Here is a 23,175-nt window from a genome sequence, read left to right on the forward strand (position 1 = left end):
TTCGTGTTTTTTTAATGTTAAAAGATCTAGTATCACACAATGTGACAGATGTTTTCTTTATTATTTTGAGCTATAAGTCTGTGTGTTTGACTTTACAAGACAGATGAAACAACAAGTGCTTTTGTAGATTCTGTTTTTTTTACACAAACATATTTGTGTGTGTGTGTGTGTGTGTGTGTGTGTGTGTGTGTGTGTGTGTGTGTGTGTGTGTGTGTGTTAAACTGAGGGTGTTCTAGCCCATGCCAACTGGCCTCTGCAGGCCTCTGGCCTGGCTCTCCTCCATCTGCAGGGGACCGGAGCAGCAGAGCAATCCCAGCTATGGTGCTGCACGGTTGGCTAGATTAGACCCAGGAGGAGGCCCTCTACCCCTCCCTCCCTGACTCCCTCCAGCTCCCGCACATCTGGCGTCCCCAGATGTGGGTGTGAAAGCAGTGTACAGGCTCAGCTTCCATCTGCTGCCGACACATGCTGACCCCCCCCAGAGAGCCCCAGAGTTTATTTAAGGATTTGCACTCAGGTGTCAGAGCCGAGGGTGAAACAGTCAGACTACTCACCTTTTTATTAGACTGATATGAATATTCATGACATGCATTTTTACTATATGTCATGGTAACAAGCGTGGGAATAATACTAATGGCTAAAATGAATACACACAGACACATGCACACACACACTATGAAGCAGTTGATCTATAACAACCAGGGCTGAGTGATATGGACCAAATCAATATTTTTAACCAAATCCCTAGATATATTTTGATATAGATTGAACAATATTGTACACACCACTATTGGTGCTTTCACCAAATATTTACACAATGAGATTTTTGATAAATAATCAGTAGTTAATAACAATAGTAAAGGCAAGATATTCAGAAAGGGTCAGTTTTCTCATGTACCAGTGGTGTCTCTCCAAGCATTATTGCAGCTTTTTAAAAATTCAAGACCCACCCCCCAGCCTTATTGTATATTTTTAGACCCTCCATTTGTAATAACGTCCCTCCAAGATTATAACAAACATAACAAAGAGATGAAAATTCAGCCACTCTCTAATTTAAGTTCTGAATGTATAAGTACTGTCATAACATGACATAAAAGAGAACTGGATACTGTTTTCCAAGATGGCACCTCATTCATTCCAATGTAATTTACTGGGTGCATTCATGTTCATTTTCTGGCTGAGATGCTGACTTCCTGCACATGAATGGCAACTGAAATGATTCACCGATGCAGCTTTTTGAGACTGAGCAAACAATCCTTTCCAGGTGTTGCTGGCCAACCTGGCGAAGCTGCAGGTGAAATGTATCATTCCAGTGTGCAGTGGTTCATTTTGATTTTTAATCATTTGATGGAGTTTATGACATTCAGTTAACTGTATTCATTGTTTTACAACCATTCCTTTTTGTAATGAACAGTATGGGAAAAGTCAGCATCTCAGCCTAGTGTTCTTCCTGAGGGCCTGTGGTTACAGATGAAAGCAGCGTTATTGGCGCCCTCTATTGGTTGGTCTACAAAATCTGCTGCAGAAACGTGTTAAATGTGTGAAACCATGCCCACAGTAAAATTTGTTTGTGGCAGCCATTATTTGTAATTCCATCACTTAATAGTGTTTATAATTAATAAGTCAAAGACTTCAGAATAAATTAGCTTCTTTCCAATCTCAGCCCAGTAAATTTTGGCAGTTTCACTGCTGCCATCACAGTGTGTGCAAAAGTTACTCTGTGTGTGTGTGTGTGTGTGTGTGTGTGTGTGTCTGTGTCTGTGTCTGTGTCTGTGTGTGTACACACTAGCATGCCATTGGGATTTGGAGTGACGTGTTTTAAGGAGGAAAAAATTATATTCTTCCTCTCTTTCACTCTGTCAGCATTTGCGTCACCTCCTCCTCCTCCTCCTGCGTGTAAAGAGACTCTGTCCCATATGCTGTGTGTGTGTGTGTGTGTGTGTGTGTGTGTGTGTGTGTGTGTGTGTGTGTGTGTGTGTGTGTGTGTGTGTGTGTGTGTGTGTGTGTGTTAAGATATTGTTTTTCTCCTTCCAATGTCATAAACTACATGGTACACTGACTGGTTCTCTCATTAATGAAGCTTATCTGAGTGATCAGGGAGGGATCTGCTTTAGATTAGGATTTGTTTAGGCAGTCTGTGAGCATGTTACAAACAACCACAACTTCATTATCATTGCCATCATGTCTTCAGGGTCGATAACAAAACTCCCGTTTTGTGAGAAGAAGTCAGCAGTTTTCTTGTGACGCAGCATGTGACGATGGGATAGAGAGAGGGAGAAAACGGGGGAGAGGATGCAGGAAAGAGAAGAATCTAGAGGAGTAAAGTAACAGAGAAAGTAATCGAGATAGAAATGAAGGAATCGCAAAGAGAGCGATAATAAAAGACTAAGGAGACAGAAGAGCGAGAGACAGTGAAAAGAAAATGTGTGAGAGTGATGATAAATAAACAGTATGGAAGATGTACTGTGCTTAAAGAAATGGACGTATAAGATAGGACAAACACATAACAGCTGACCAATCAGGGCAGCTGCTGCTCCTTGGGTTTGATATGAATTTTAAAGGCCCAGTGTGTAACATTAAGGAAGATCTATTGGCAGAAATGGAATGTGCGGAATGTGCCAGAAAATTATTATTATTTTATGTATTTATTTATAATTTTCAAGGTCAAGAACAGAAAGGCAATAAGAGCTAAAACAGAAAGACAGAAAAAAAGATGAATGAAGGCGTGGTGGGAGGAGAAACGCAGAAGGAAAAGAGGAAAAGGGAGATGGAGAGAGGGAGAGAGGGAGTCTATCAGTTCACTGTTGTCCTCCCGTAGTCTCTCTCACACTATCCACTGTGCTGTGGACTGGTCTGGATTCAGTGTTTTGGAAGAAGATTGGTCATTTTCAGTCTCGTGTACACTGTATTTTATTTTTTCATTTCACCACTCAGGACATTATGCTGAAGTTTAGCGTCACCCATAGCTCCAGGTGTGTGTGTGAGCGAGTTTGTTGAGGTGCAGCAATGTTGATTTACTGTTTTGTTTTTTAAGGTTTATGATGCAGATGTGCTACTTTTCCAGTGGTAAAGCCTCATGTGTCCTCAGCTCTCTGTCCATTTTCACACGTTTCAACTGTTTTGCTGTTGTTGCAGTGATGTAATGCTTTCTCTCTCTCTCTCCCCTTGTTTTGTCTTTTCTCTACTTGTCTCTCGCTCTGTCTTTCCCCTGCAGTCACAATGAGCGAAAGGTGACCTGTAAGCACCCGGTGTCAGGCATCCCCTCCCAGGACAACTGCATCTTTGTCGTAAATGAACAGTAAGTCTCTCTGCACTCTGACACACAGCACTGTAGGCTTCTGATGTCTTCATTCATCAAACCACTGCTGCAGCTGGACCGTGCAGCTGTGACTGTGTGTGAGTGTACCATATGAGTCTTTATCTGGAGGGACTTGGATATACAAGAACCCAAAAATCCCAGTCAGACCAGAGCCGAGCTTGTCGGTGTGTCTCGGTTACAGGTTGGTTCAAACCTTCACTATATCCTGACAGTAAGAGACAGATAATCTGAAAAAAAAATCAGCTTCCTCTGGCTCCTCCTAGTGCTCAAATGGTATTTATAAGAATCCACCCTGTCTGAACAAAAACAATCAATCAGAGTCAAGAAATACTGACGCTTTGGGAATGAGACTTAATCTTCAAGCCCCCAACCCAAAAAGTCTTTCCAGTATTTTATGAGCTGGGACCATCTTTCTTGGACTCTGATTGGTTGTTTTCGTTCAGGCCCGATAGATTTTTCCAAATGCCATTAGGAGCACTAGGGGGAGCCAGAGGGACCTGATTTTTTCACAGATTATCTGTCTCATGTACTACTGTACAAGTTATCCACAGCACTTGCAAGGCAAGTCTGGCATTTGGAGAAACTTCTCAGTTGTTAGTGACACAGTAAAATAACACACATTTGGGCTCAAAACCACATAAGGATAGTAAAAGAGACAGTAAATAGTAAAGACAGGAATGCTAAGAATAATAGAACATGTAAAAGATGAGAATAAAGCAAAGAAAAATGACAGTTAAAGGTATATTTGATATTATTTAATATATTTTCAGTTCATATAACTCACGTCTCGTATTGCCTTGCGTAGGGAATTCCATAGTTGCATGGTTAAAAAAAGCTGCACTGCTGATTTTCTTATTTGTGTGAGTATGTATTTAGAAAAACGGCAGCAGAGATCCTGAACTATCATGAAGAATGCACACAGTATTTGTGTTAGTAAGAGAAAGTCAGAGAGCAGAGTGGTATGACTCTGCTGTTGTACTGATGGAATTGGTGCTGTATAGAAGGGCTGAACTTACCATGTGAGCCCTTATTGTGCCACATGTACAATAAACCCTTCTCAGTGTTCTTGTCAGCCATGATGGCCCTCAGCTGTTTTTTAAGGCTGAATACTGGCATTCATTCAAGAAGTCAAGCTTGTTTTGTTGTGATGTGTAGATATTTATGTATGTATTTAAATTAAACTGAAACAGTCTCTTTGCAGTTATGTGAGACAAGTATGAACCATCTGTCATCAGCAGACATAAGGCAGTTACAGTATTTAGGTGTCTGTGTTTTAGAGGTTGGAGGAATTACTGCATCGTCTGTGTGCCGTGTTAAAGCTCTGACTGTTCCATCAATGTCCTTTTTAAATGTAATAACTGGAGACAGTGTGTCCATGCAGCTGTGAGGACTTTAGTGTGCAGCTGACAGAAGCTGCAGTTCTCTAGCAGCATGGATGCCCACAGTGAGAGCATAAGGACTGGGTGCTTATCGAGGTCCGCACCCTGTACACCGCTCCAAATCCTCTGCCGGGTTTACATGATCAAAAATGTTCATGGTAGTCGGGGTGTTGTTGTTTGTCTGAGTTTCCTGGAGGCGGTGGTTGAATAGAGGCAGAGGATTGTGGTTGTTATACCCTCAATAACTTAGGATAATCTTTTCAGTTTGCCTGATCCACACTGCAGCTGTACACAGGCCAACAGCCCTGCATCTCTTCTCTGTTTGTCACCCCCTCTGTTCTCACTACAGAACTGTCTGTCTGACTGACTGGTGGAAGCTGTGTTATATTAAGATGCCAAATATTTTATTACATTTATATGTAAATAGAAGTGACAAAAATCTGGTCTCGATTCCTCAAAACTTGAGATACTGCTGTGCTGAGTGAGTGCAGGACAAAGCATAGTTTGGAACAGTGCAAAATGTTCTCCAAACTGAACTCATTTGTAATTGCCTTCCAAAATGACCCATATATTTCTGGTTTGGTTGCATTGTTTACAATATGTCACCCAAGGATGAGGAGGAGCCACAAGAGTTAATTCGTCCAATCAGCGCAATGGATTAGGCTACATCACTGTGCTACACTAGGTTTGTGTATCGCAGATCGGCTAGTCAATAGTACTGTCATATTTTGCCAAAAAAGAGGGTCGATGATTTGTTCTAAAAACTCAACATAGATGATCTATTTTTGAGCTTTATGTCCATAAACCATTAGATAATATAACTATGCTGTCTGTTGACCAAAAGACGTGACCCCCTCGGCGTGCTGCGGTCAGCGTATCATTTGTTTTGAGTGCTTCTCTTTTGCTGGTACATCAACTTACTGCGGATAATTCCACACTATACATTTAAATGTACTGTAGTTCTGCTCAAGCACTCATAGCTCTCTCCTTTAACCATGTTGTCCCTAATTGTTTACATGCTATTCAGTTCTGCTAGCTACAGTACTTTAGCTTAGCAGTTAGCAGTGGCTTCTCTCTCTCTGCTGCTCTCTGTTGTTCAGTGTGTCAAATGTTAAGCTATTCCTTTACTTCCTTCAGTGATAATGGTACATGTAAGAAATCTAGTTGATTTTCCGTGCTGGATGCGAGGCTTGCATTGTAAGCACACCATGGAAGCTAAATCCTTAGCCGCTGTAGTTCCCCAACCCACATTAGCCCATGTGTTCAAAATAATAGCAGTGTGTTTAAAACGTGAGTAAAGCTCAAAATCCTTATAATAGTTTTTATTTCCATGCGTTGGGAACACTGCACATTATATTCTACATCAAAACATGAAGAAAAATGTATCAATATTTTAATTACTTTACAGAAAATGAAGTAAATGAATATTGGGCTGTTCAAAAAAACAGCAGGGTCTGCATTTTAATCACAAACTCAAATATTTACTGTATAAACTGAAAAAATCTTTAGGACAACTAAACTCATATTTAGTTGTATAACCACTGTTTCTGAGAACTGCTTCACGTCTGTGTTGCATGGAGTCGACCAACTTCTGGCACCTGTGAACAACCTGTTCACAACCAGTGTTTTTGATGTCACCCCACAAGTTTTCTATCGGATTAAGGTCCGGGGATTGGGCTGGCCACTCCAGAACTTAAGTTTTGTTGATCTGGAACCAAGATGCTGCTCGCTTACTGGTGTGTTTGGGGTTGTTGTCTTGTTGAAACACCCATTTCAAGGGCATCTTCTCTTCAGCATAAGGCAATATGACCTCTTCAAGTATTTTGATATATGCAAACTGATCCATGATCCCTGGTATACGATAAATAGGCCCGACACCATAGTAAGAGAAACATCCCCATATTATGATGCTTGCACCAGCATGCTTCACTGTCTTCAGAGTGTACTGTGACTTGAATTCAGTGTTCGGGGTCGTCACAAACTGTCTACTTTCCTCAGTCCACAAAATGTTTCTCCATTTCTCTTTAGGCCAGTCGATGTGTTCTTTGACAAATTGTATCCTCTTCAGCACGTCTTTTTTTTAAACAGTGGGACTCTGTGGGGGCTTCTTGCAGATAGATTAGCTTCACACAGGCGTCTTCTAATTGTCACAGTACTGACAGGTAACTTCAGACTGTCTTTGATCACCCTGGAGCTGATCAGTGGCTGAGTCTTTGCCATTCTGGCTATTCTTTGATCCATTCGGTAGTCTTCAGTTTTCTTCCACGTCTCTCTGCTTTTGCTTTCCATTTTAAAGCATTGCAGCCTAGCATTTTCTGCACTTCTTTATACGTTTTCCCTTCTCCAATCAACGTTTTAATCAAAGCACGCTGTTCTTCTGAACAATGTCTGGAACGACCCATTTTTCTCAGGTTTTCTGAGAGAAATGCATGTTCAACATGTGCTGGCTAAGGGCCACCTGATTGACACCTGTTTTTTCACAGAATGAATGACCTCACTAATTGAACTCCACACTGCTATTATTTTGAACACACCCCTTTCAATTAATTATTCAATTACACAGACTCAGGAGCATGCATATCATGAATGTTGGGTCTGTTGGTTTTCTATGACTCTACTACACCTACTGGTAAATTATTTGCCATGTAGTAATATAATTTCTACCAAAAGCAGCGATTGATCTGGTTAGTCAAGTTGGACTGCTATTATTTTGAACACAACTGAAGCTCCTGTTAAGATTCAAATCACTCTGTCTGCTGCCGAGAGGGTTTGTGAACCTTCAGCCATCATTACCACATGGTTGTAGTTGAATTATTTGCTTTCAGCTTGACCTACGTGTCATTTTCAATCAGTGACAGTGACGTTATGTGACTCCTGTCGGTCATGCAGTGAACTGAGCAGCCTGGACCTACACAAGAAAACACAAGACAGACAGCAAACGGTAGTGCTGCCTGTTTTTACACCTGTTTAACCAATTATCCAGTGGTACTGGTACTAATCAATGAGGTTGTGTGAAGTTTTGAAACAAAAGTATGACATTAAATACCACAATCTCAAGTCACCTTAAAATCACAATCTCACTCTAAAATCGTCAGATTGCCCATTGCCCAATTTATTTTCAATGATGACCATAAAAAAAGAAAGACGATGTAGAAATATGGGTCCTTATAGGTAATGCCATCTAATAAGTTTCCTCTTAGAAAAGAAAATGGCGAGTACAATGTTATCATAATCAATACAAATGCCCCAATTACCAAAGTTGTAACAAATTGGAGTTATTTAATGTCTGCCGGCTGTCTTCTCTCTGTAAGATAAATAGTTCCCTATTTCCCTTCTGGTTTCTGTTGTGGGTTCAGCTGCAGACTGGTGGACTGTTTAACACTGTTGTTAAGTTACTGACTGTATAGGATTCTGCAGGGCTGCGGCCCAGACTGCAGAACCGCCTTGCTCTTTGTGCTGATTGTGTGTGTGACTCACTGAGGGTCAGTCTGTGAATGCTACCACTGATTAGACTGTTTCTTTGCATCTCTTCTGGCCATCTGTTTTTATCTGTTTTCTGTTTCTTCTATTATCTGTCTCTTCAATCCATCTTTCTTTGCCTCCTCTGTCTGTATCTGTGCAGCTCTGTATGGTTTGTTTATTGCAGCCGTGCTACAGACTCAAGAATCCGAAACAGAAAATCTCTTTTGAATGTCTTCCCTGCCTCACTCTCTGCTGTCAGAATGACTGACTGATGGATGCTCCCCACCCATCAGATCTGAAACGGGATCCATTCTGCGGACAACACACACAATTCTTACAAAGAAACTGCTTTCTGCTCCCGGGAGACAAACTAGGAAAACAACAAAAAGTCAGGATGACGGGGCTGAAATGAAATTTAGGGCTGGCGCTTCGGAGAAAGACAAACAAACTGCAGCAATTACACGCTCCACCTCCAAAAGAGTCGTCAGGATGGTATTTCAATCCCCTCTCGTCTCTGAACTGTGCAGCTGAGATACCGACCCCCACCACACACACACACATTTACACACACTGTTTTACTGCTAACAAGTTCAGTGCAGCTTCACTCTCTGTGGCAGCACCTCTCTCTCTCACACACTCGCTCTGCAACACTTTCACACTCACCCCATTCATCTCCCATCCCAATTATCTCCTCTGTCACACTGCTCCTGTTAAGGAGTGCTGAGGTGTCTGTGTGTGTGTGTGTGTGTGTGTGTGTGTGTGTGTGTGTGTGTGTGGGGGGTGTGTGTGTGTGTGTGTGTGTGTGTGTGTGTGTGTTATGTAAATTAGGTGTGCACGGTTTGTATTTTTAAACTTGTTGAACAGAGTAGGTGAGAAAGTTGCGTGGAAGGAAAGGTGTTTAAATGCGGTGATGCTGCTAATGAGAGTTTCACCTTGTTCCGCCCCAACTGGCATGAAGACGACGAGTGAAAGCGAAATATCTTCGCCTTCAGTCTAAGTAACTTGGCAGACCTGATGAATGTTATCTGGCCTGCAGACACACAACCGAGTGGCATTTGTGAATGCAGTGTTCACAGCCCATACTTTATTAACTTGTTACTGCGAATAGTTACACACAAAGAGTCGATATTTGACGACCTGGGAATGAGATGTAACAATCGACTATCTTTTGTCCGAATGACTGACCCTACCTTTAAGAGTTTCTTTTGTAATAGTTGTGTCTTTCAGGGCCTGTGCAGGGATGCACCAAAATCAGCTTAAGTCTTAAATTTCCCCCCAGGGATCAATAAAGTATTTCTGATTCTGATTCTGAAAACAACACAGGGGGCTGCATTGGTGTGGGTGCCTTGCTGGGTGATGTAGCATTGATTTGCAGCGATAGTTTAGCCTGGATCAACTTTTTTGCCGATGACCCTGCGTTGTTTTGATGGAGCCCTGGTGCACCTATGGACTGGCTCCATTCAAATGAATGAGAGGCGTCTTAATGCCACATAAGCCCTCAAGCCTCTCCACTTCTTCTCCCTTCCTCTCAAACTTTTAACTGAATATAAAAATAAATGAACACAAGCCCTAAGCTTTCCCTCCAGGCCCGGGTTTGTCCTGGTCTCAGATTTCACCCATGCACCATGAAAGGTGATTCAAGTGATCCTCGAGGAATTGCTAAAATAACTGCCTTTCTTGGTTTCAGTCTTAGCAGCCAGCGAATCTGACTGCACAGGGATTGCTCACACTTTTATCACCAAGGATGTTTTTATACCTTCTTCTCTCTCTAGTATGTGGAGTGTGTTTGAAATATAGGGACTATTTTCCCTCAGGTGGCTTTCTTGAAATAGGCACTAAACTCTGTTTTTATCATAAGAAAAGCAGACTTTTAGATCACATTCGGAACCAGATCAACATGTTTAGTCTTACTTTAAAACCTCAAATGCTGGATATGGGGATTTTATCATTTAATTTTCAGAATGCATTCAAAAATATAAGTTTTATGGCCGTGGCCTACCCAGTCATGGCTACTTGTGTACCTTCTCATAGACACTTATGTTAAAGCTCTATCAGTTTCCACTCACATTCATCCTGTCCAGCACTGAGAGCTCATTGAAATGATGTTTTAACTACAGTAAAACAAAGACTGTGGAGTTGTGGTGGAAAGTTATGTTTGTGTGTACTGAAATCATCCACTGAAAAACTTAAAAATACTAAGTCAAGTGCAATACTGGGTTTTGTACTGTTGATTCTGTGGTTGTACAAACATGTTGTTAATAATATCCAAATCTCAAAGCAACAACAAATTCATGAACTGCGTGTTTACCGTAATTTCTGGACTATTGAGCGCACCTGAATATAAGCCGCACCAACTAAATAAAATTTTTTTTTTTACATATATAGGCCGCACTTGTCTATAAGCCGCAAGTGTCCACGTTGTAACATGAGATATTTACACAGAAAAATGGTACACAGAAAGATTTTTTAAATTTTTTATTAAATAAATGCTGCCGTCTCCAACGTCTCACCATCGATTCGTTGATGCCAAGCTTACCTGCAGCAGCTCTTCTTCGACAGCCAGATCGATCGCTTTTAACTTAAAAGCTGCATCATGTGCATTTCTTCTTGTGTTTTTCATGATGAAGGTGTGTGCATGATGCGCAAAATGACTGAATGAATTGAATGAATTCAAACTGAATGAATTCAAAACACAATCAAACTAGCGTCTTCCTCGGTGCATTATCTCTTCCACCTGTCTGTCTCGCTCTTGCGCTTCCTGCTAGAGCGTCCCCTGGAGGACATTAGCCCGTAAAAATCCATAGATTAGCCGCATCATTGTTTAAGCCGCAGGGTTCGAAGCGTGTGGAAAAAGTAGCGGCTTATAGTCCGGAAATTATGGTACTTGTTATTGGAGCCTTGATGCAATCAGATGCAATCAGAACAGACCAACCAATCAACCAAGGTTGCTTGAAGTATAACAACACAGTGAGGGAATACGTCTAGCACTACACTCAGCACCGATTTATCTAACCTGGACCCCTGACAATGAAAATCAATGCCAAGTATTACTCAAATGAGTTGGTCTGCCCACTGGAATACAGTCACGTGCACTGATTCCAGTGATTTTCAGCGATCCCCTCCAGCTTTGTTCAGAGGAAGACCTGCAATTTACAAATCAACAGCAGTGTACCAGTCATATAAACTGATGTTATTGTGTAAAATTGATAGTCATTATTACAGAAAGTAATCTTCATGGAATGTTTACCAGTGTGATATTTTAAGAAATGCTGTTTGTTGAAGTCGGTTGGTCGGTTGCCATGAGCCTCTGATCTCATTTCATGGTTCATGACCATTCATCACTGGCTGATGATAATACTAACAACAAGACATAAAGAGCCAAAACCCATGTTAGCTTTTTGGCTAATGTATCCTTCAGATCTACAAACACGGACACATAACTTGTGGTGTGCCTTAAAGGCTGAATGAGCAGCCAAACAAACAGCCACCAGGGAAAAGTACACTGCTAACATAACTTTGTGGGCTACATAGCTAATTAGCTAATTAGGCGTAGCACAACAACCAGATGCTAAAAGGTGTGGTCCTTACTCTCCAACATCACTACTTATAGTTAATCAAAGGCAGGGGAAGGCTATAAAAGAGCTGGTTTGTACGAAATATTGTCCAACACACCTGAAGTTGCGTTGTAACTGCAGTCAAACAGCATCTCCAGGTCAGACAACCTTGCTGGGCGTTTAGTCCACTCAGATCATGGCTCATTTGTAAACAGCCTCTCTACTTCTTTTTAGGAGTGGTCAAAAGACAAAAATTCAGCAGTTGTGAATTCCAACCACACCCAAAGGCGGGGAGTCACAACCCCTAACCCCTAATCCTAACCTCCAAAAGTCTTGTCCTCGAAGGCATGGGCTCAGTTTGTACACATGAAAAGTGATGGATCAGAAATTGTCAGGCACATCCCCCTCAATTCCGACATCAGTCAATCAAACACGTGCACCGTCGCATCCAATCAGAAACTTAGAGACTGAAGGAGCATTTCTGATTTATAGCTTCAAAGTTAATATTAGCAATACATTTCCTTCTCTCCCTTCTTAACTATCTCCTGCCTTCACATCACCCTATCACAGATTTGATTCGTCCTCCTGCACTGCCTGAGGGTATTTCAGCGCTCCACAGATCTATTCAAATGTCATTCACGGAGAAGAAATTTAAATTAGGAGATTCCTAAAACCCACATCCACAAAGTTGCTTTTTGTCCCCGTGGGGAAGTTTTCGTCCTCTCATCAGGATGTACCATATGCCTCTGCAGCTCTTGCTTTTATTAATGACCGTCTAGTTTCCCTTTCTCCCTGTTTTGTGATATATTATTCAACTCACTAATATCTTGTTCTGTTCATCTCCCTGATGTTTTGTTAATAGCCTACTGCTCTCCCCGTCCTAACAAGTTTAGAAGGAGGAGTTTTAAAAGATGTGTCAAGCTCATCTGGCTCAGCTCTGACCCTCTCTGACATGTTTTCTTTCTCTCTTCCTGCTTCCTCCGTCTGTCTCCTCACTTAATTATTAACAGATTCCCCTCACACATCTTCAGTTGTCTGATTGTTCAAAAAGAAAGATAAGAAGATGGGAAACAATAGAAAATGATATCAGACAGATACGCAAGACTGGCTAAAAATCTGACAGAAAGAGAGACAAAGAGAGAAAGAAACAGGGTTGTTGAGCTAATGGGCGGCTCCAAACGATGATGAGCTGATGGGGTGATCAAAGCTGTGTCTGGGAAAGCTGATGTCTTTAAATTAATAATCAGATTGCCTAGAAGTGGACCCTGCTAGATTGGTGTTCAGAAGAACAAAGAGTTTTGGGTTTCACTACGAAAGCTGCCTGTTTTCACATGGACTCACGTGTAGGGTTGGGTACCATTTACATTGGAACTGGTACCTCTATTTGGTACGCAACAGTACCTTTTTTAATAACTTTACGGTATCTCTATAATGATAAAAATCTAATTTAAATTGTAAAAATTAAGTCCAAACTCTTCTCACTCTCACTAATTAAGTTACACAGCCTGTGTGCCCTGACTCGGTGTGACTTGAACAAGCAGCAGGCACTCTCTCTCTTTCTCTCTATACTAAAACTTTCTCTCTCACCCATATGCACTCTCAGGTATGGAAATTTGGCACTGATTGGTTTAACGTGAATCGTACTCGGTAGTACCGAATGAATTCGTAGCCATCCACATGCACATACAACAAGATACAAGATAATTTAGTTGACTTAACTCCCCTCCCCTCCAGGGACATGACTACTACTAAACTACTTTCATTCATGTATTGTTTTACATTTGCTTTCTTTAATGCTATTATTTCTGTCATTATTTGTTCATGTAGCATGACTAAATTTCAGTTTACTGTCACTGTTTGAGTTCTTATTATTTTGTCATTCTCTCTCCCTCCCTTGTTTTGTTTCTAGCATGAATTGTGGAAAGCTTGTCCACCCTGACAAGCCCCTAGAGGCTCTCTCCAGGTAATGATCCCTCACATTGCTGCAAGAGCTGCTTTGGCTTCAGCTTCCCTATCTTTGAATGCTAGCGTGCTATTGTCAGTGACTAAAACCAGAAGTTGTTGCATGCAGAATGTGTTAGCAGTGGGTAAGTTCAAACAACAGTTCCACATCTGAAGAAAAACTATGCCAACCTGAGCAGTCAGATGAGAAGATCAATGTCAACATGTGTAGGAAAAAAATTGTAAGAAACATGGTAGTTTTAGAAAGAATAGGGGCAGTATTTCCTGACAACCATTTATTCATTCACCCAGCATCTTTAGCTTGCAGGTGTAGCTCAGTTCGCTCTCTGAAGACGCAGCTGCCTAGAATTGCCGGCTGGTCCATGACAGGCCCATGACAGGTCCTTGCTTAACTGCATGGAATGGGAGAGGCTGGTACTGTAGCTTGTCACTGGTGTTGAAAGTCACTCATAATACCCCTACAGTTTTTTTATTTATTTTATTTTAAAATATCCCTGCAAGATAAAAATCCTCAAGGTTAAGGACTAACTAGTTGGTTGTTTAATGAAACCCCCTAAACCCCAAGTAAATCCAAATCCATCAAACTCATTGATCCTTTATCTGGTTTGTGCAAGTTAGAATCAGTGGCACCGACCATGGCTCTAAAATATCGGTGGCCAATCTGTGCTGTGTATCGATCCATGGCACTGTCCATGGTGCTGAAGTAACTAACAGTTTGTAACTGTGCTTTTTTTCTTTCAGTCCCACCGTTCTGTCAGTTTCCTCTTAGATCTGTAAACTATGTACAATAAATACCCAGTTCTACACTAAATTGTAGCCATACTCTAGTGTCACCTTCATGATCAAAGTGACAATTATGCTGAAAATACTCCCACAGACCAAGCCACCTCTGTAATAAATGAGGTTTAGCAATTGGGCCATTCCCCTGTTTTAAGTAAATCTCTCCGTTCACACTGCAGGCACAAGGGACCCAAATCTGATTTTATTTATTTTTTAAATGTATTTGCTCATATGTGTCTCAGATCTATTTTTTATGTGTTCCAAACCAGATACAGGTATAGTTTTTTGCAATGCAACCTCAGTAGTCATATCGGAATTCATAGATGGCCATTGGTCATGTGGGTCACTTCAAGACCTTGAACTGTTCACACAGGAATCTGATATACACCATCATTGGCTTGCAGTGTAAACATGGCTACATTAGCTCGAACAGGTTGGTATAGCAGCTGCTCAGAAATGGCAAATCTCCTTGAAATCTCCACTTCACCTTCTTAAAACTGCATCCAATGAACATGTCATTGTGCAAATTCCTCAACAATAGCTCAAGCTTTGATCCTCTCAATAGACGAGATCTACCTGTACATTTTACTTTCATGACAAGTAAAAGAGATACTAAAAGACTGGCTAGTAGTTTCCACTACTTCCCTTGTTTTGAGCTAAACTTGCTAAACTTACCTATCTCTGTACACAGAGATGATATTGATCTTCTCATGTGACTCTGTAAGACGACAAACATAGTCAAGCTGTTTTGTTAATTTCAGTCCAATCAAATTGGTGAAACCCCCAATATGCTAGCAGTGAATAACACACGGATTCATAATGTCAGGATGCATTTTTCCAGCTTTGTCTTCAGCTCCTTTCATCTTTAATTCAAAGCTTTATTTATCTGTTTGAGGATTCTTTTTCTTCCTTGTTTCTGCCTCTAACTAACACTAACTTTATTCAGATTCCGTGTGAACTGCCTGATGAACCGCTGTGCAACACTAATGCAGAAATGATATTGTGGATGATTAATGTGTATGCCATGAGTTGTGTCTCCAGCAACAGCAGGGGAAGTTAAAGTTCCCTCTCTGAATAATAACCCTGTGTTGAATTTAGTAGGAACTAGCTCCTTTTTTGTTGCCCTTCAAATCAAATTAAACCCCTTTTTTCTTTCATAAGTGCCTTGTATTACCTCTGGAAGGATGGAATGAAATCAGGTGTCAGGCCGCCACTGCGGCTAAATGCACAAGTTTTCAGACAGAGTTTAAAAAATAGACGCCTGGTATTCTCTCCCAGTTGAAGCTTTAAACTATCTAATTGTGAACTGTGACTGATTGATTGAACCCAGAAACATAAAAGAAAGAGAATTCCATTACAGAGAAATGTAACTTATGTCAGACTCAAAGTAAACACGATTCTGAGTAGTGACATCATAGAATTAGAGATCTGTCTGCTCCTAATTTCCTTTCATCAAATGAAGTTCATATCACAGGTTGTATTTATGATTATTGATTTATTTATAGCTTAAATTCGCAAACAGGCTTATACTAAAAACAAGCGTTTATTTTTAATTTCCCCTCTTTTATAACTGATCTGATGTATATTTATTGCTTGTTAATGTAAATTCAACACTTCCCCCATGTTTACCTGTTGCCTTGATAAATTCAGTATAATACTCAGTTTCTACAATTCGGTCAGTCCAACAACACTCTACAGTAAGAGTAAGAGTATAAAAAGTAAGGAGTAATCCACACTATTCATTCTAGCTACCTTATGTGTCCCTATATATCATTCAAGTGTTACCTGATTCATTTACTTTCTGTTGTATATGACAATATAACGGAACAATAATTATGATTAAAAAAAACTGTGATAAAACTAATTCTTGAACCAACTGTATTGTTAATTACTAGGTTACTATGAATTTCCTACCGTGTTTTATGATTGCCATTCTTCTGCCCATTTTTGACACAACCTACTAGTTGCATGTTCCATGTCATTTTACTGTCAACTATAATACCTATTCACTTTTTATCAGTTACTTGTTCAACTGCTTGCCCCATAGTTATGTGCAAAAAGGGGCTTGTTTAAATAAAAACAGCATGTTTATAGTCATTTCTTCATTTAAGACCTTTTCTAGTTCTCCAGATGTGGTGTGCTGATGTGTAGATTGTGGAAACGTGCATTGTAATGCTGTCAATATTCAAAATGAATGGAAAATCATTAGTATAAATTTGAAAGAAAAGTGGCCCTAAACAGCTCCCTTGGGGCACTGCTCTTACCTCAGAATAATTACTTTTAAAGTATACTGTGTATTTCCTGTTAGACAACATCTGATCCATGCAGCTGCAGTTGGTTTAAAGCCATGAACCATTCAAATTATTGAATAACAAGTTATGATGTACTAAAATGCTGCATTAGAATCCACCAATACAGTTGACTTTCTCATATCAGTTTCTTGTCATCAGTCGCCTCAGTTAATGTAGTAGTTGTGGAGTTGTGTGCCCCTCTTTCATACACAGTATTTAAATTGTTAGTAAATTAATGCTTCTGAATTTGTTTTTATGTTATTCTTTCCATAAATGTGTTCAAAATGTGTAGTAAACTTATTGGGCAGCTATTTTTCCTTCCACCCCAGTGTGATATTACCAAAGTGAAAAATTCCCTCTGACTGAAACCATAAGTGAGATAGTACAGAGAACGGATGTTTGAAATAGAGCTGAGTCATCAGTAACATCAGTCACATTCAAAGCACATAAACACGGGTGCTCACAGTGCTGGGGAAGCCATTCTGCAAACAAATGGATTGGGGGAAAATCTCCATTTTATTTCATTCCAGAGCTCTCTGATCCTGCTCAGATGGCTGAGTAACGGCCGGCAACACCAGTGCTCACACAGACTGGTTTCATCAGCAAGTCACTGAATAAACAGAGCAGCTCAAGTACTGGGGGTTTTATGGAAGAAAGGTTAATAAAGACTAAGATAACCATGTGACTGGAAGATGAAAAGGCAGACGAGATAAGACAGTGGGATGGATGGAAACGACAGAAAGAGGGGGAAAAGATTGGCTGTGCGATCTGTGGGCGAATTTTGTTCTGTGTTAGTCACCCTGCTTCAGATGTAGGGCCCTTGTTACTAGAGGCGAATGAAGGCCTCATCTCTCACTCACAGTCAATTGGCCGGCAATCCAGTGTCACTGACAGGCCCACGGAATGGGAGCAATTTCAGAACATCCGCCTCTGGCAACAATGGTTCTCTGTTTTCTAAAGGCTAAATGCCTTCGCTTGCAGACATTGCATACACACACACAATTGAGCCTTCTATGTGTGAATGTTGCCAGCTCAGCGTAAAGAAATTTCATAATGAATGTGTTCTGACTCTGAATTCTTGAGCTCATCTGGTTAAGTCAGTAAGGTTGCCAGGTTGCTGTGAATAGACAGACTGGTGTTTTAGCGCCCACATTGTGGGTGTCTTGGGTTTTTAAACACATAGCAGCATGGACAGATATCAGAAACACCTCAGGTAATACCCTGTCCCTGGTGTAGCACATTTGGCTTTTGCTGAGACTTCCAGAGAGTTTGATCCAGCTCGTTGGTCATTTTCTAGGCTGGTCCTCTTTGCTGCTTCAAGATCCAGTGCGTAGGATTCAGTGGCATCTAGCAGTGTAATTGCAGATTGCACCTCTGTCGCTACGGTGGCCATGAAATGTGTGAAAAAAGCAAATGGCTTTACCTAGTGCTAGTGTTTGGTTTTTCCGCTCTGGGCTACTGTAGAGACATTGCTGCACATCTCCCTGACTGGGGCTGATGCAATACATATCACAATGCAAAGATACATATGAAGCAACTACCAATGTAGTACGATATGATTCACCCTTATTGCAGTGCGATTCAACACAATGCAATTCAACTTGATCCGAATAAGAAATAAGAATACGATGGTATGCAATTCAATATGGTAAAGATTGATTTTATTTCTTTGGTTCTTCTTAAGCAGCCTGAGAAAGAGAGGAGGAATCTATCTAAATATAAAATGATCGGTTAGATTAATAATAAAGGCATAGGGCCTCTACTTATAATTATATACAAAAAGTTTCAAAGATGTTAGAAACGATGCATCCAGAGTTCATCACAAATTGAATCTGCTATACTCTTTTAATCAGGGTGATCAAATCTTGAAATTCAGATGTCCGTCTCACACTTGTCTGATGTAATAGGCATGCTTAATCAATCCAGCTACACAAGCTTTAACCGTGCTATACATGCTTAAAAAGTGCCCTGAAGCATATTTTGTGCTTCAAGTCTGTTTTCTTAAGTATACACACAGACCAAGGACTGAAGCTGCTGCTGTTGCTCTGCTAACATGCTGCTCTGGCTACACAGGTTGAACTTTTCAGTTGAGAGGTTAAAGAAAGGTCAAGTCTTGAAGAAATCTACTGCAAGATTTAGAAGACGAACTTGTGTATACACTATGCCTAGAGTCTTCACCGACAACCAGCCTAAAGGCATGTTCATGTGCGTACATCTGAGCAGAAAAAGTGTAAAACTAAGGATTTTTAGCATTCAGTTTGATGTCAGCTTGTTTGATGTCAACTTGAAGTTCTCTGTGAAGTCCCAAATCAAAAGAGAATCAGCGTTGTAATTAGAACAACAGTCCTGCTGTAGCTTATTGGGAACTCTGTGTCAGATTTCAAATGGTTCCACAAGTCTCTAAAGTACTCTAAAAGGCAATTAACCATAATTCACAACTGCAGCTCCCTCAACTAATATTAGTAATTTACCCCCTATTAAGAGCTAAGTATTAAATTTGACAAGCTAACTTGCCTTAAGTGCTTTTGCCAAACTGAGGGATGGATAACTGCTGTGTGTATCTAGTGCTCTACAGAATTTCCATTCAAAAACATGCCATTGATTCTTTTAATCACTCTGAATAAATGCATCTGCTTTTCAAGTGGTCATTTCAAATAAAAACAAAACTATAATTTTGTGTACAGGCATGACAAGGAATTGATGTCTGTATTTGATATGTGAGTTTAGTCAACATTTAATTTGCAGAGTCTGGGTTTTCAGGGGACAAAATGTTGCTGAGTAGGCTGAAGTATAGCAAAGGAGATTATCAGAGCTGTCAGTGTAGAATATAGAAGAGCTGCTAATGTGCTGCAAGGCATGTTAATGGTTGGCATGCCAATTATGCTCCCTCTGGCGTGCAAATTTTAATGAAAGTACAGTATGGTACATTACAGGGATTAGTGGTGATAAACTGTGGTTTTATTTGAGATAGAAGTTGTGCAGGATAAAGAATGAAATAGTAAGGGGGTGATGGTATAACAAAGAGTTACTAAGGCAGGTAAGACAGCTAGCTATTGGTAGAAAAAGGTGGATAGAGATAAAGATGTCAATTTTTCACCCAGGTGCCGTTACTGCTGCTATATTACTGGTTATCTGATCAGCAGTGTGGGACAGGCTGTACAGGGGGAGACAAACCAACGTTTTTATCAGCACCAGCCGCCTGTGTGTGTGTGTGTGTGTGTGTGTGTGTGTGTGTGTGTGTGTGTGTGTGTGTGTGTGTGTGTGTGTGTGTGTGAGTGTGAGTGAATGCTGGGGCCACACTCTGAGGTAAAGGTGTATTCATAGGTCTCAGAGGCAGTATGGGCAGGACATTTCCCCCTAACAAGATCATTCAGACTTCTGATGAGTTCCAAAAAACGAAACTGGTCTAATCTCAACTTGGATTCTGTTTTATCTTAACCTGCACCCAAACTAATCAAGTGAAGTCTCCAAGATAGTTCGAGCAGTCAACTGGAATTGTAGTTGCCATACCTGCTGGCACACAGCTCACCTGGAAGCTATGCAGCTGCTGTTACTGCTGCCGGGGATGTTCATATTGCATGTCATAAATCCTATTGGCTCTAGAGTCTACACAGAAGGAAGTAACTATCGTAACCGTGACTTCCTGCTGGGCTGAACTTGTTGTTGTAGGGAGTGATTTTTCTTCTCTTTTTTTTTGTAGTTGTGTTTTTATTTATCATTTGAAGGTTACATGTCTTTGTTGTTGTCCTTGATGGGCACGATGAAGTCAAAGCCTAGATGCCAAACATCAATAATAATCATCCACTCTATGTGAGCTGGCTGACTGAACTACTGCACATCTTGAGCCCAGCCTGAAGTAAAACCAATTTTTTTTGCTATAACCCTAACATTAAATTTTAAAATATTAATATCTTTTTCATTGGAGCAACAACCATGTGCTAACTGAAAGTTCTAGATTTGTGCTCATTAATTACAGATGTGGAGATGGGATCAGCATAAAATTTTTATCAAGGCTAAAAGTCTAAAATCCCACCAGTGATGAACAACATTAGTGCAGACTTTCCTTTTCTATCAGTAAGGTGGATTAAATGTAAAGTTTCTCTTCAAGGTCACACTAGAAGAAGGCCCTTGTAGTCACTAAAATCAAAAGGGTTCATCCACTGGACAGCATGAATAAATTAAATTTTTGATTTGATCATTGTTATTTAAGAGTGGGAATTCTGGTCTGATGTTAGAGGAAAAGACAGAGATCAACAAAATGCGTAGGATTCATTATCAAAGTATTGTGAATATATAAAGCTATACTTCTAGAATGTCCAGCCATTAGTCTTTGACATACCTTGTTATGGACCAAGTGGAAATTTTGGCCTAATGGTGGAACTTCCCTAAGGAAAAGTCAGGAGGTTATGAATATCCATTTAAAAGTCTGGCCAATTGTTGTTGGGAAATCCGGACCAAGTGAAAGACAGGTGAACTAAAATGGCCAACAACAAGCTTAAATCAAAATATTAACACCTTACTAAATTGTTACGAATACCATGTTAGCAAACATTTACCAGCCACTAAGTGTGTCTGTCTGGTGTTTGGTCCTGGCAGGTACTTTTTCCTTGAAAATATTTCCTTGCTGCTCTTTGAAACAAGGTTGAGGAGACTGGAATTTGTGGGCTGGAAACCCAAAAACAATGAGCTAAAAGAAGCTAAACTGCTCTGTATCTAAACTATAGAGCTGGTGGTAATTCTCAGTGGATGCATCACCACAATCGACTGCTTCCACACTACACATTGTTATTTGATCCAGTGTTACTAAGAAAATATTGATTACTGGAGCTCTAACTGTACAAAGCTTGTGAAGTAGAGTAGAGGCTGACACAGGCCAAACCTGTCTGGCCAGATCCAAATGGCTTCAGGTTGAGAGTTAGACTGCACAACTCATGCTATAAATAGGTTGCTCTATAAACCAAAACACAGCTGTTGGTTATTTCCGTGCACTATAAAGTAGAATTACTCTAGCAAATGTTTGTTTTCCCTGACCATGTCTTCTGTCACCAGGGATAACATTAAAACTGTAAAGTAAGGTCCCTATAAAAATACTGTGTTCCAGATCATTAGCCCAGACACTGTCCAGCATTATCTTAGGGACTGGCAGTAGTCCCAGGCACTCATACTTACAAACTGAGCAGAAGTAATAAAACCCTTGCGTGTTGTGTGCCATCAACAATAATAATAACGCAGACAATGAGTTTCATTGACCTGCTTTGCCTATATTCTACTGACCTTAGGAGCAGAAATAAAGCTGTCACTGTGTGGTAGTTTTAATCAGAATCCGGGACCTTGAACTTTCCTTTTCTCACATTAGCTATTGTCCTTCTACTCGACTAGGGGCAAAAAACTTTGAGCTGGTTCAATTTGTCAGGCCGAGCTGGCAGGCCATTTAAATTGGTTGGATGTGGAGGCATATATCAGAGGTGACACCCAGAGAATAATAGCTGTGATTCATGCTACCAACTCTCTTCCCTCACATTCTCACTTTCTTTATCTCCGTTTCTCTGGCTCTCATCTCCGTGGCTTCCCTCTCTGGTCGCGCTCATTCGAGCCACTCTACCCTTCCTCTCGTTCTCAACCTCCCCCTCTTTAATGGCCCGAACAGAGATACTGGGTCATTAAGAGAGTGTAGATAGGGTCTGCTTGATGAGATTGTGAAGGTTGGCTGATTGGCTTGCTGGATTGTCGTGGAGACAGATTCTGCATTTGAGATTAGTGTCTCCTCTCTGTCGTATTGGTAGCACAATCAATTCCGATACAACACTTACATATGCATCCTCAACCAAAGGCAGACTCATGCCTACCTACCACCTTTGTAGTTCAGTCACACTCTGCAGTGTTTACTCCTTATACGTGAATAAGGACTAAGGAGACTGGGGCCCCCTCCTGGAGCCAGGCCTGGGAGGGGATCTCACTTGCGAGCACCTGGTAGCTAGGGCAATACCTCTGGTATGTCTGTTTGAACGTACACAATCAAATCCAAAAATGCAATGCTGTGTTTTTTTACCATTGAAAACAAAACCGAATACATGGTCACACCTCATGGTATGCATTGTACTGTACTTTCTTCATATAGATGTCAAATGTCTGACTGACTCCCTCTCTCTTTGTCTCTCTATGTCTCTCGCCCTGTGGCAGGCCAGCTCCTAAGGCTTCATCAGAGCAGGGCAGCAGCAGTGACAAGAAGGAACGTCCCATGAGCACCATGAGCGAGGCATCGAACTACACAGGGGGGTCAGACTACAGCACCTTCCCCGGCAGCCCAGCCACCACCGTCACTACCGCCACCACGACGTCCACTTCATCTACACGGGTCAGTCTCTATCTAAATATGCCTTAAATCTTAAGCATAGCCCTGGTGAGCGGTTTAATCACTGTACATCAGG

The 23,175-nt window shown here is 40.9% G+C and overlaps 1 protein-coding gene across 1 annotated transcript in view; it reads left to right on the forward strand.

Annotated features, from left to right (window-relative positions):
- The window catches only part of LOC127358539 (pleckstrin homology domain-containing family A member 5-like), a 223,648-nt gene that overhangs the window by 140,837 nt on the left and 59,636 nt on the right, over positions 1-23,175 (forward strand). The window contains 3 exon segments of the mRNA XM_051391668.1: positions 3,215-3,298; positions 13,624-13,677; positions 22,928-23,102. Coding sequence (XP_051247628.1) covers positions 3,215-3,298; positions 13,624-13,677; positions 22,928-23,102 — 313 coding nt within the window.

Source organism: Dicentrarchus labrax, unplaced genomic scaffold, assembly GCF_905237075.1.
Source record: "Dicentrarchus labrax unplaced genomic scaffold, dlabrax2021, whole genome shotgun sequence".
Lineage (NCBI taxonomy): Eukaryota > Metazoa > Chordata > Actinopteri > Moronidae > Dicentrarchus > Dicentrarchus labrax.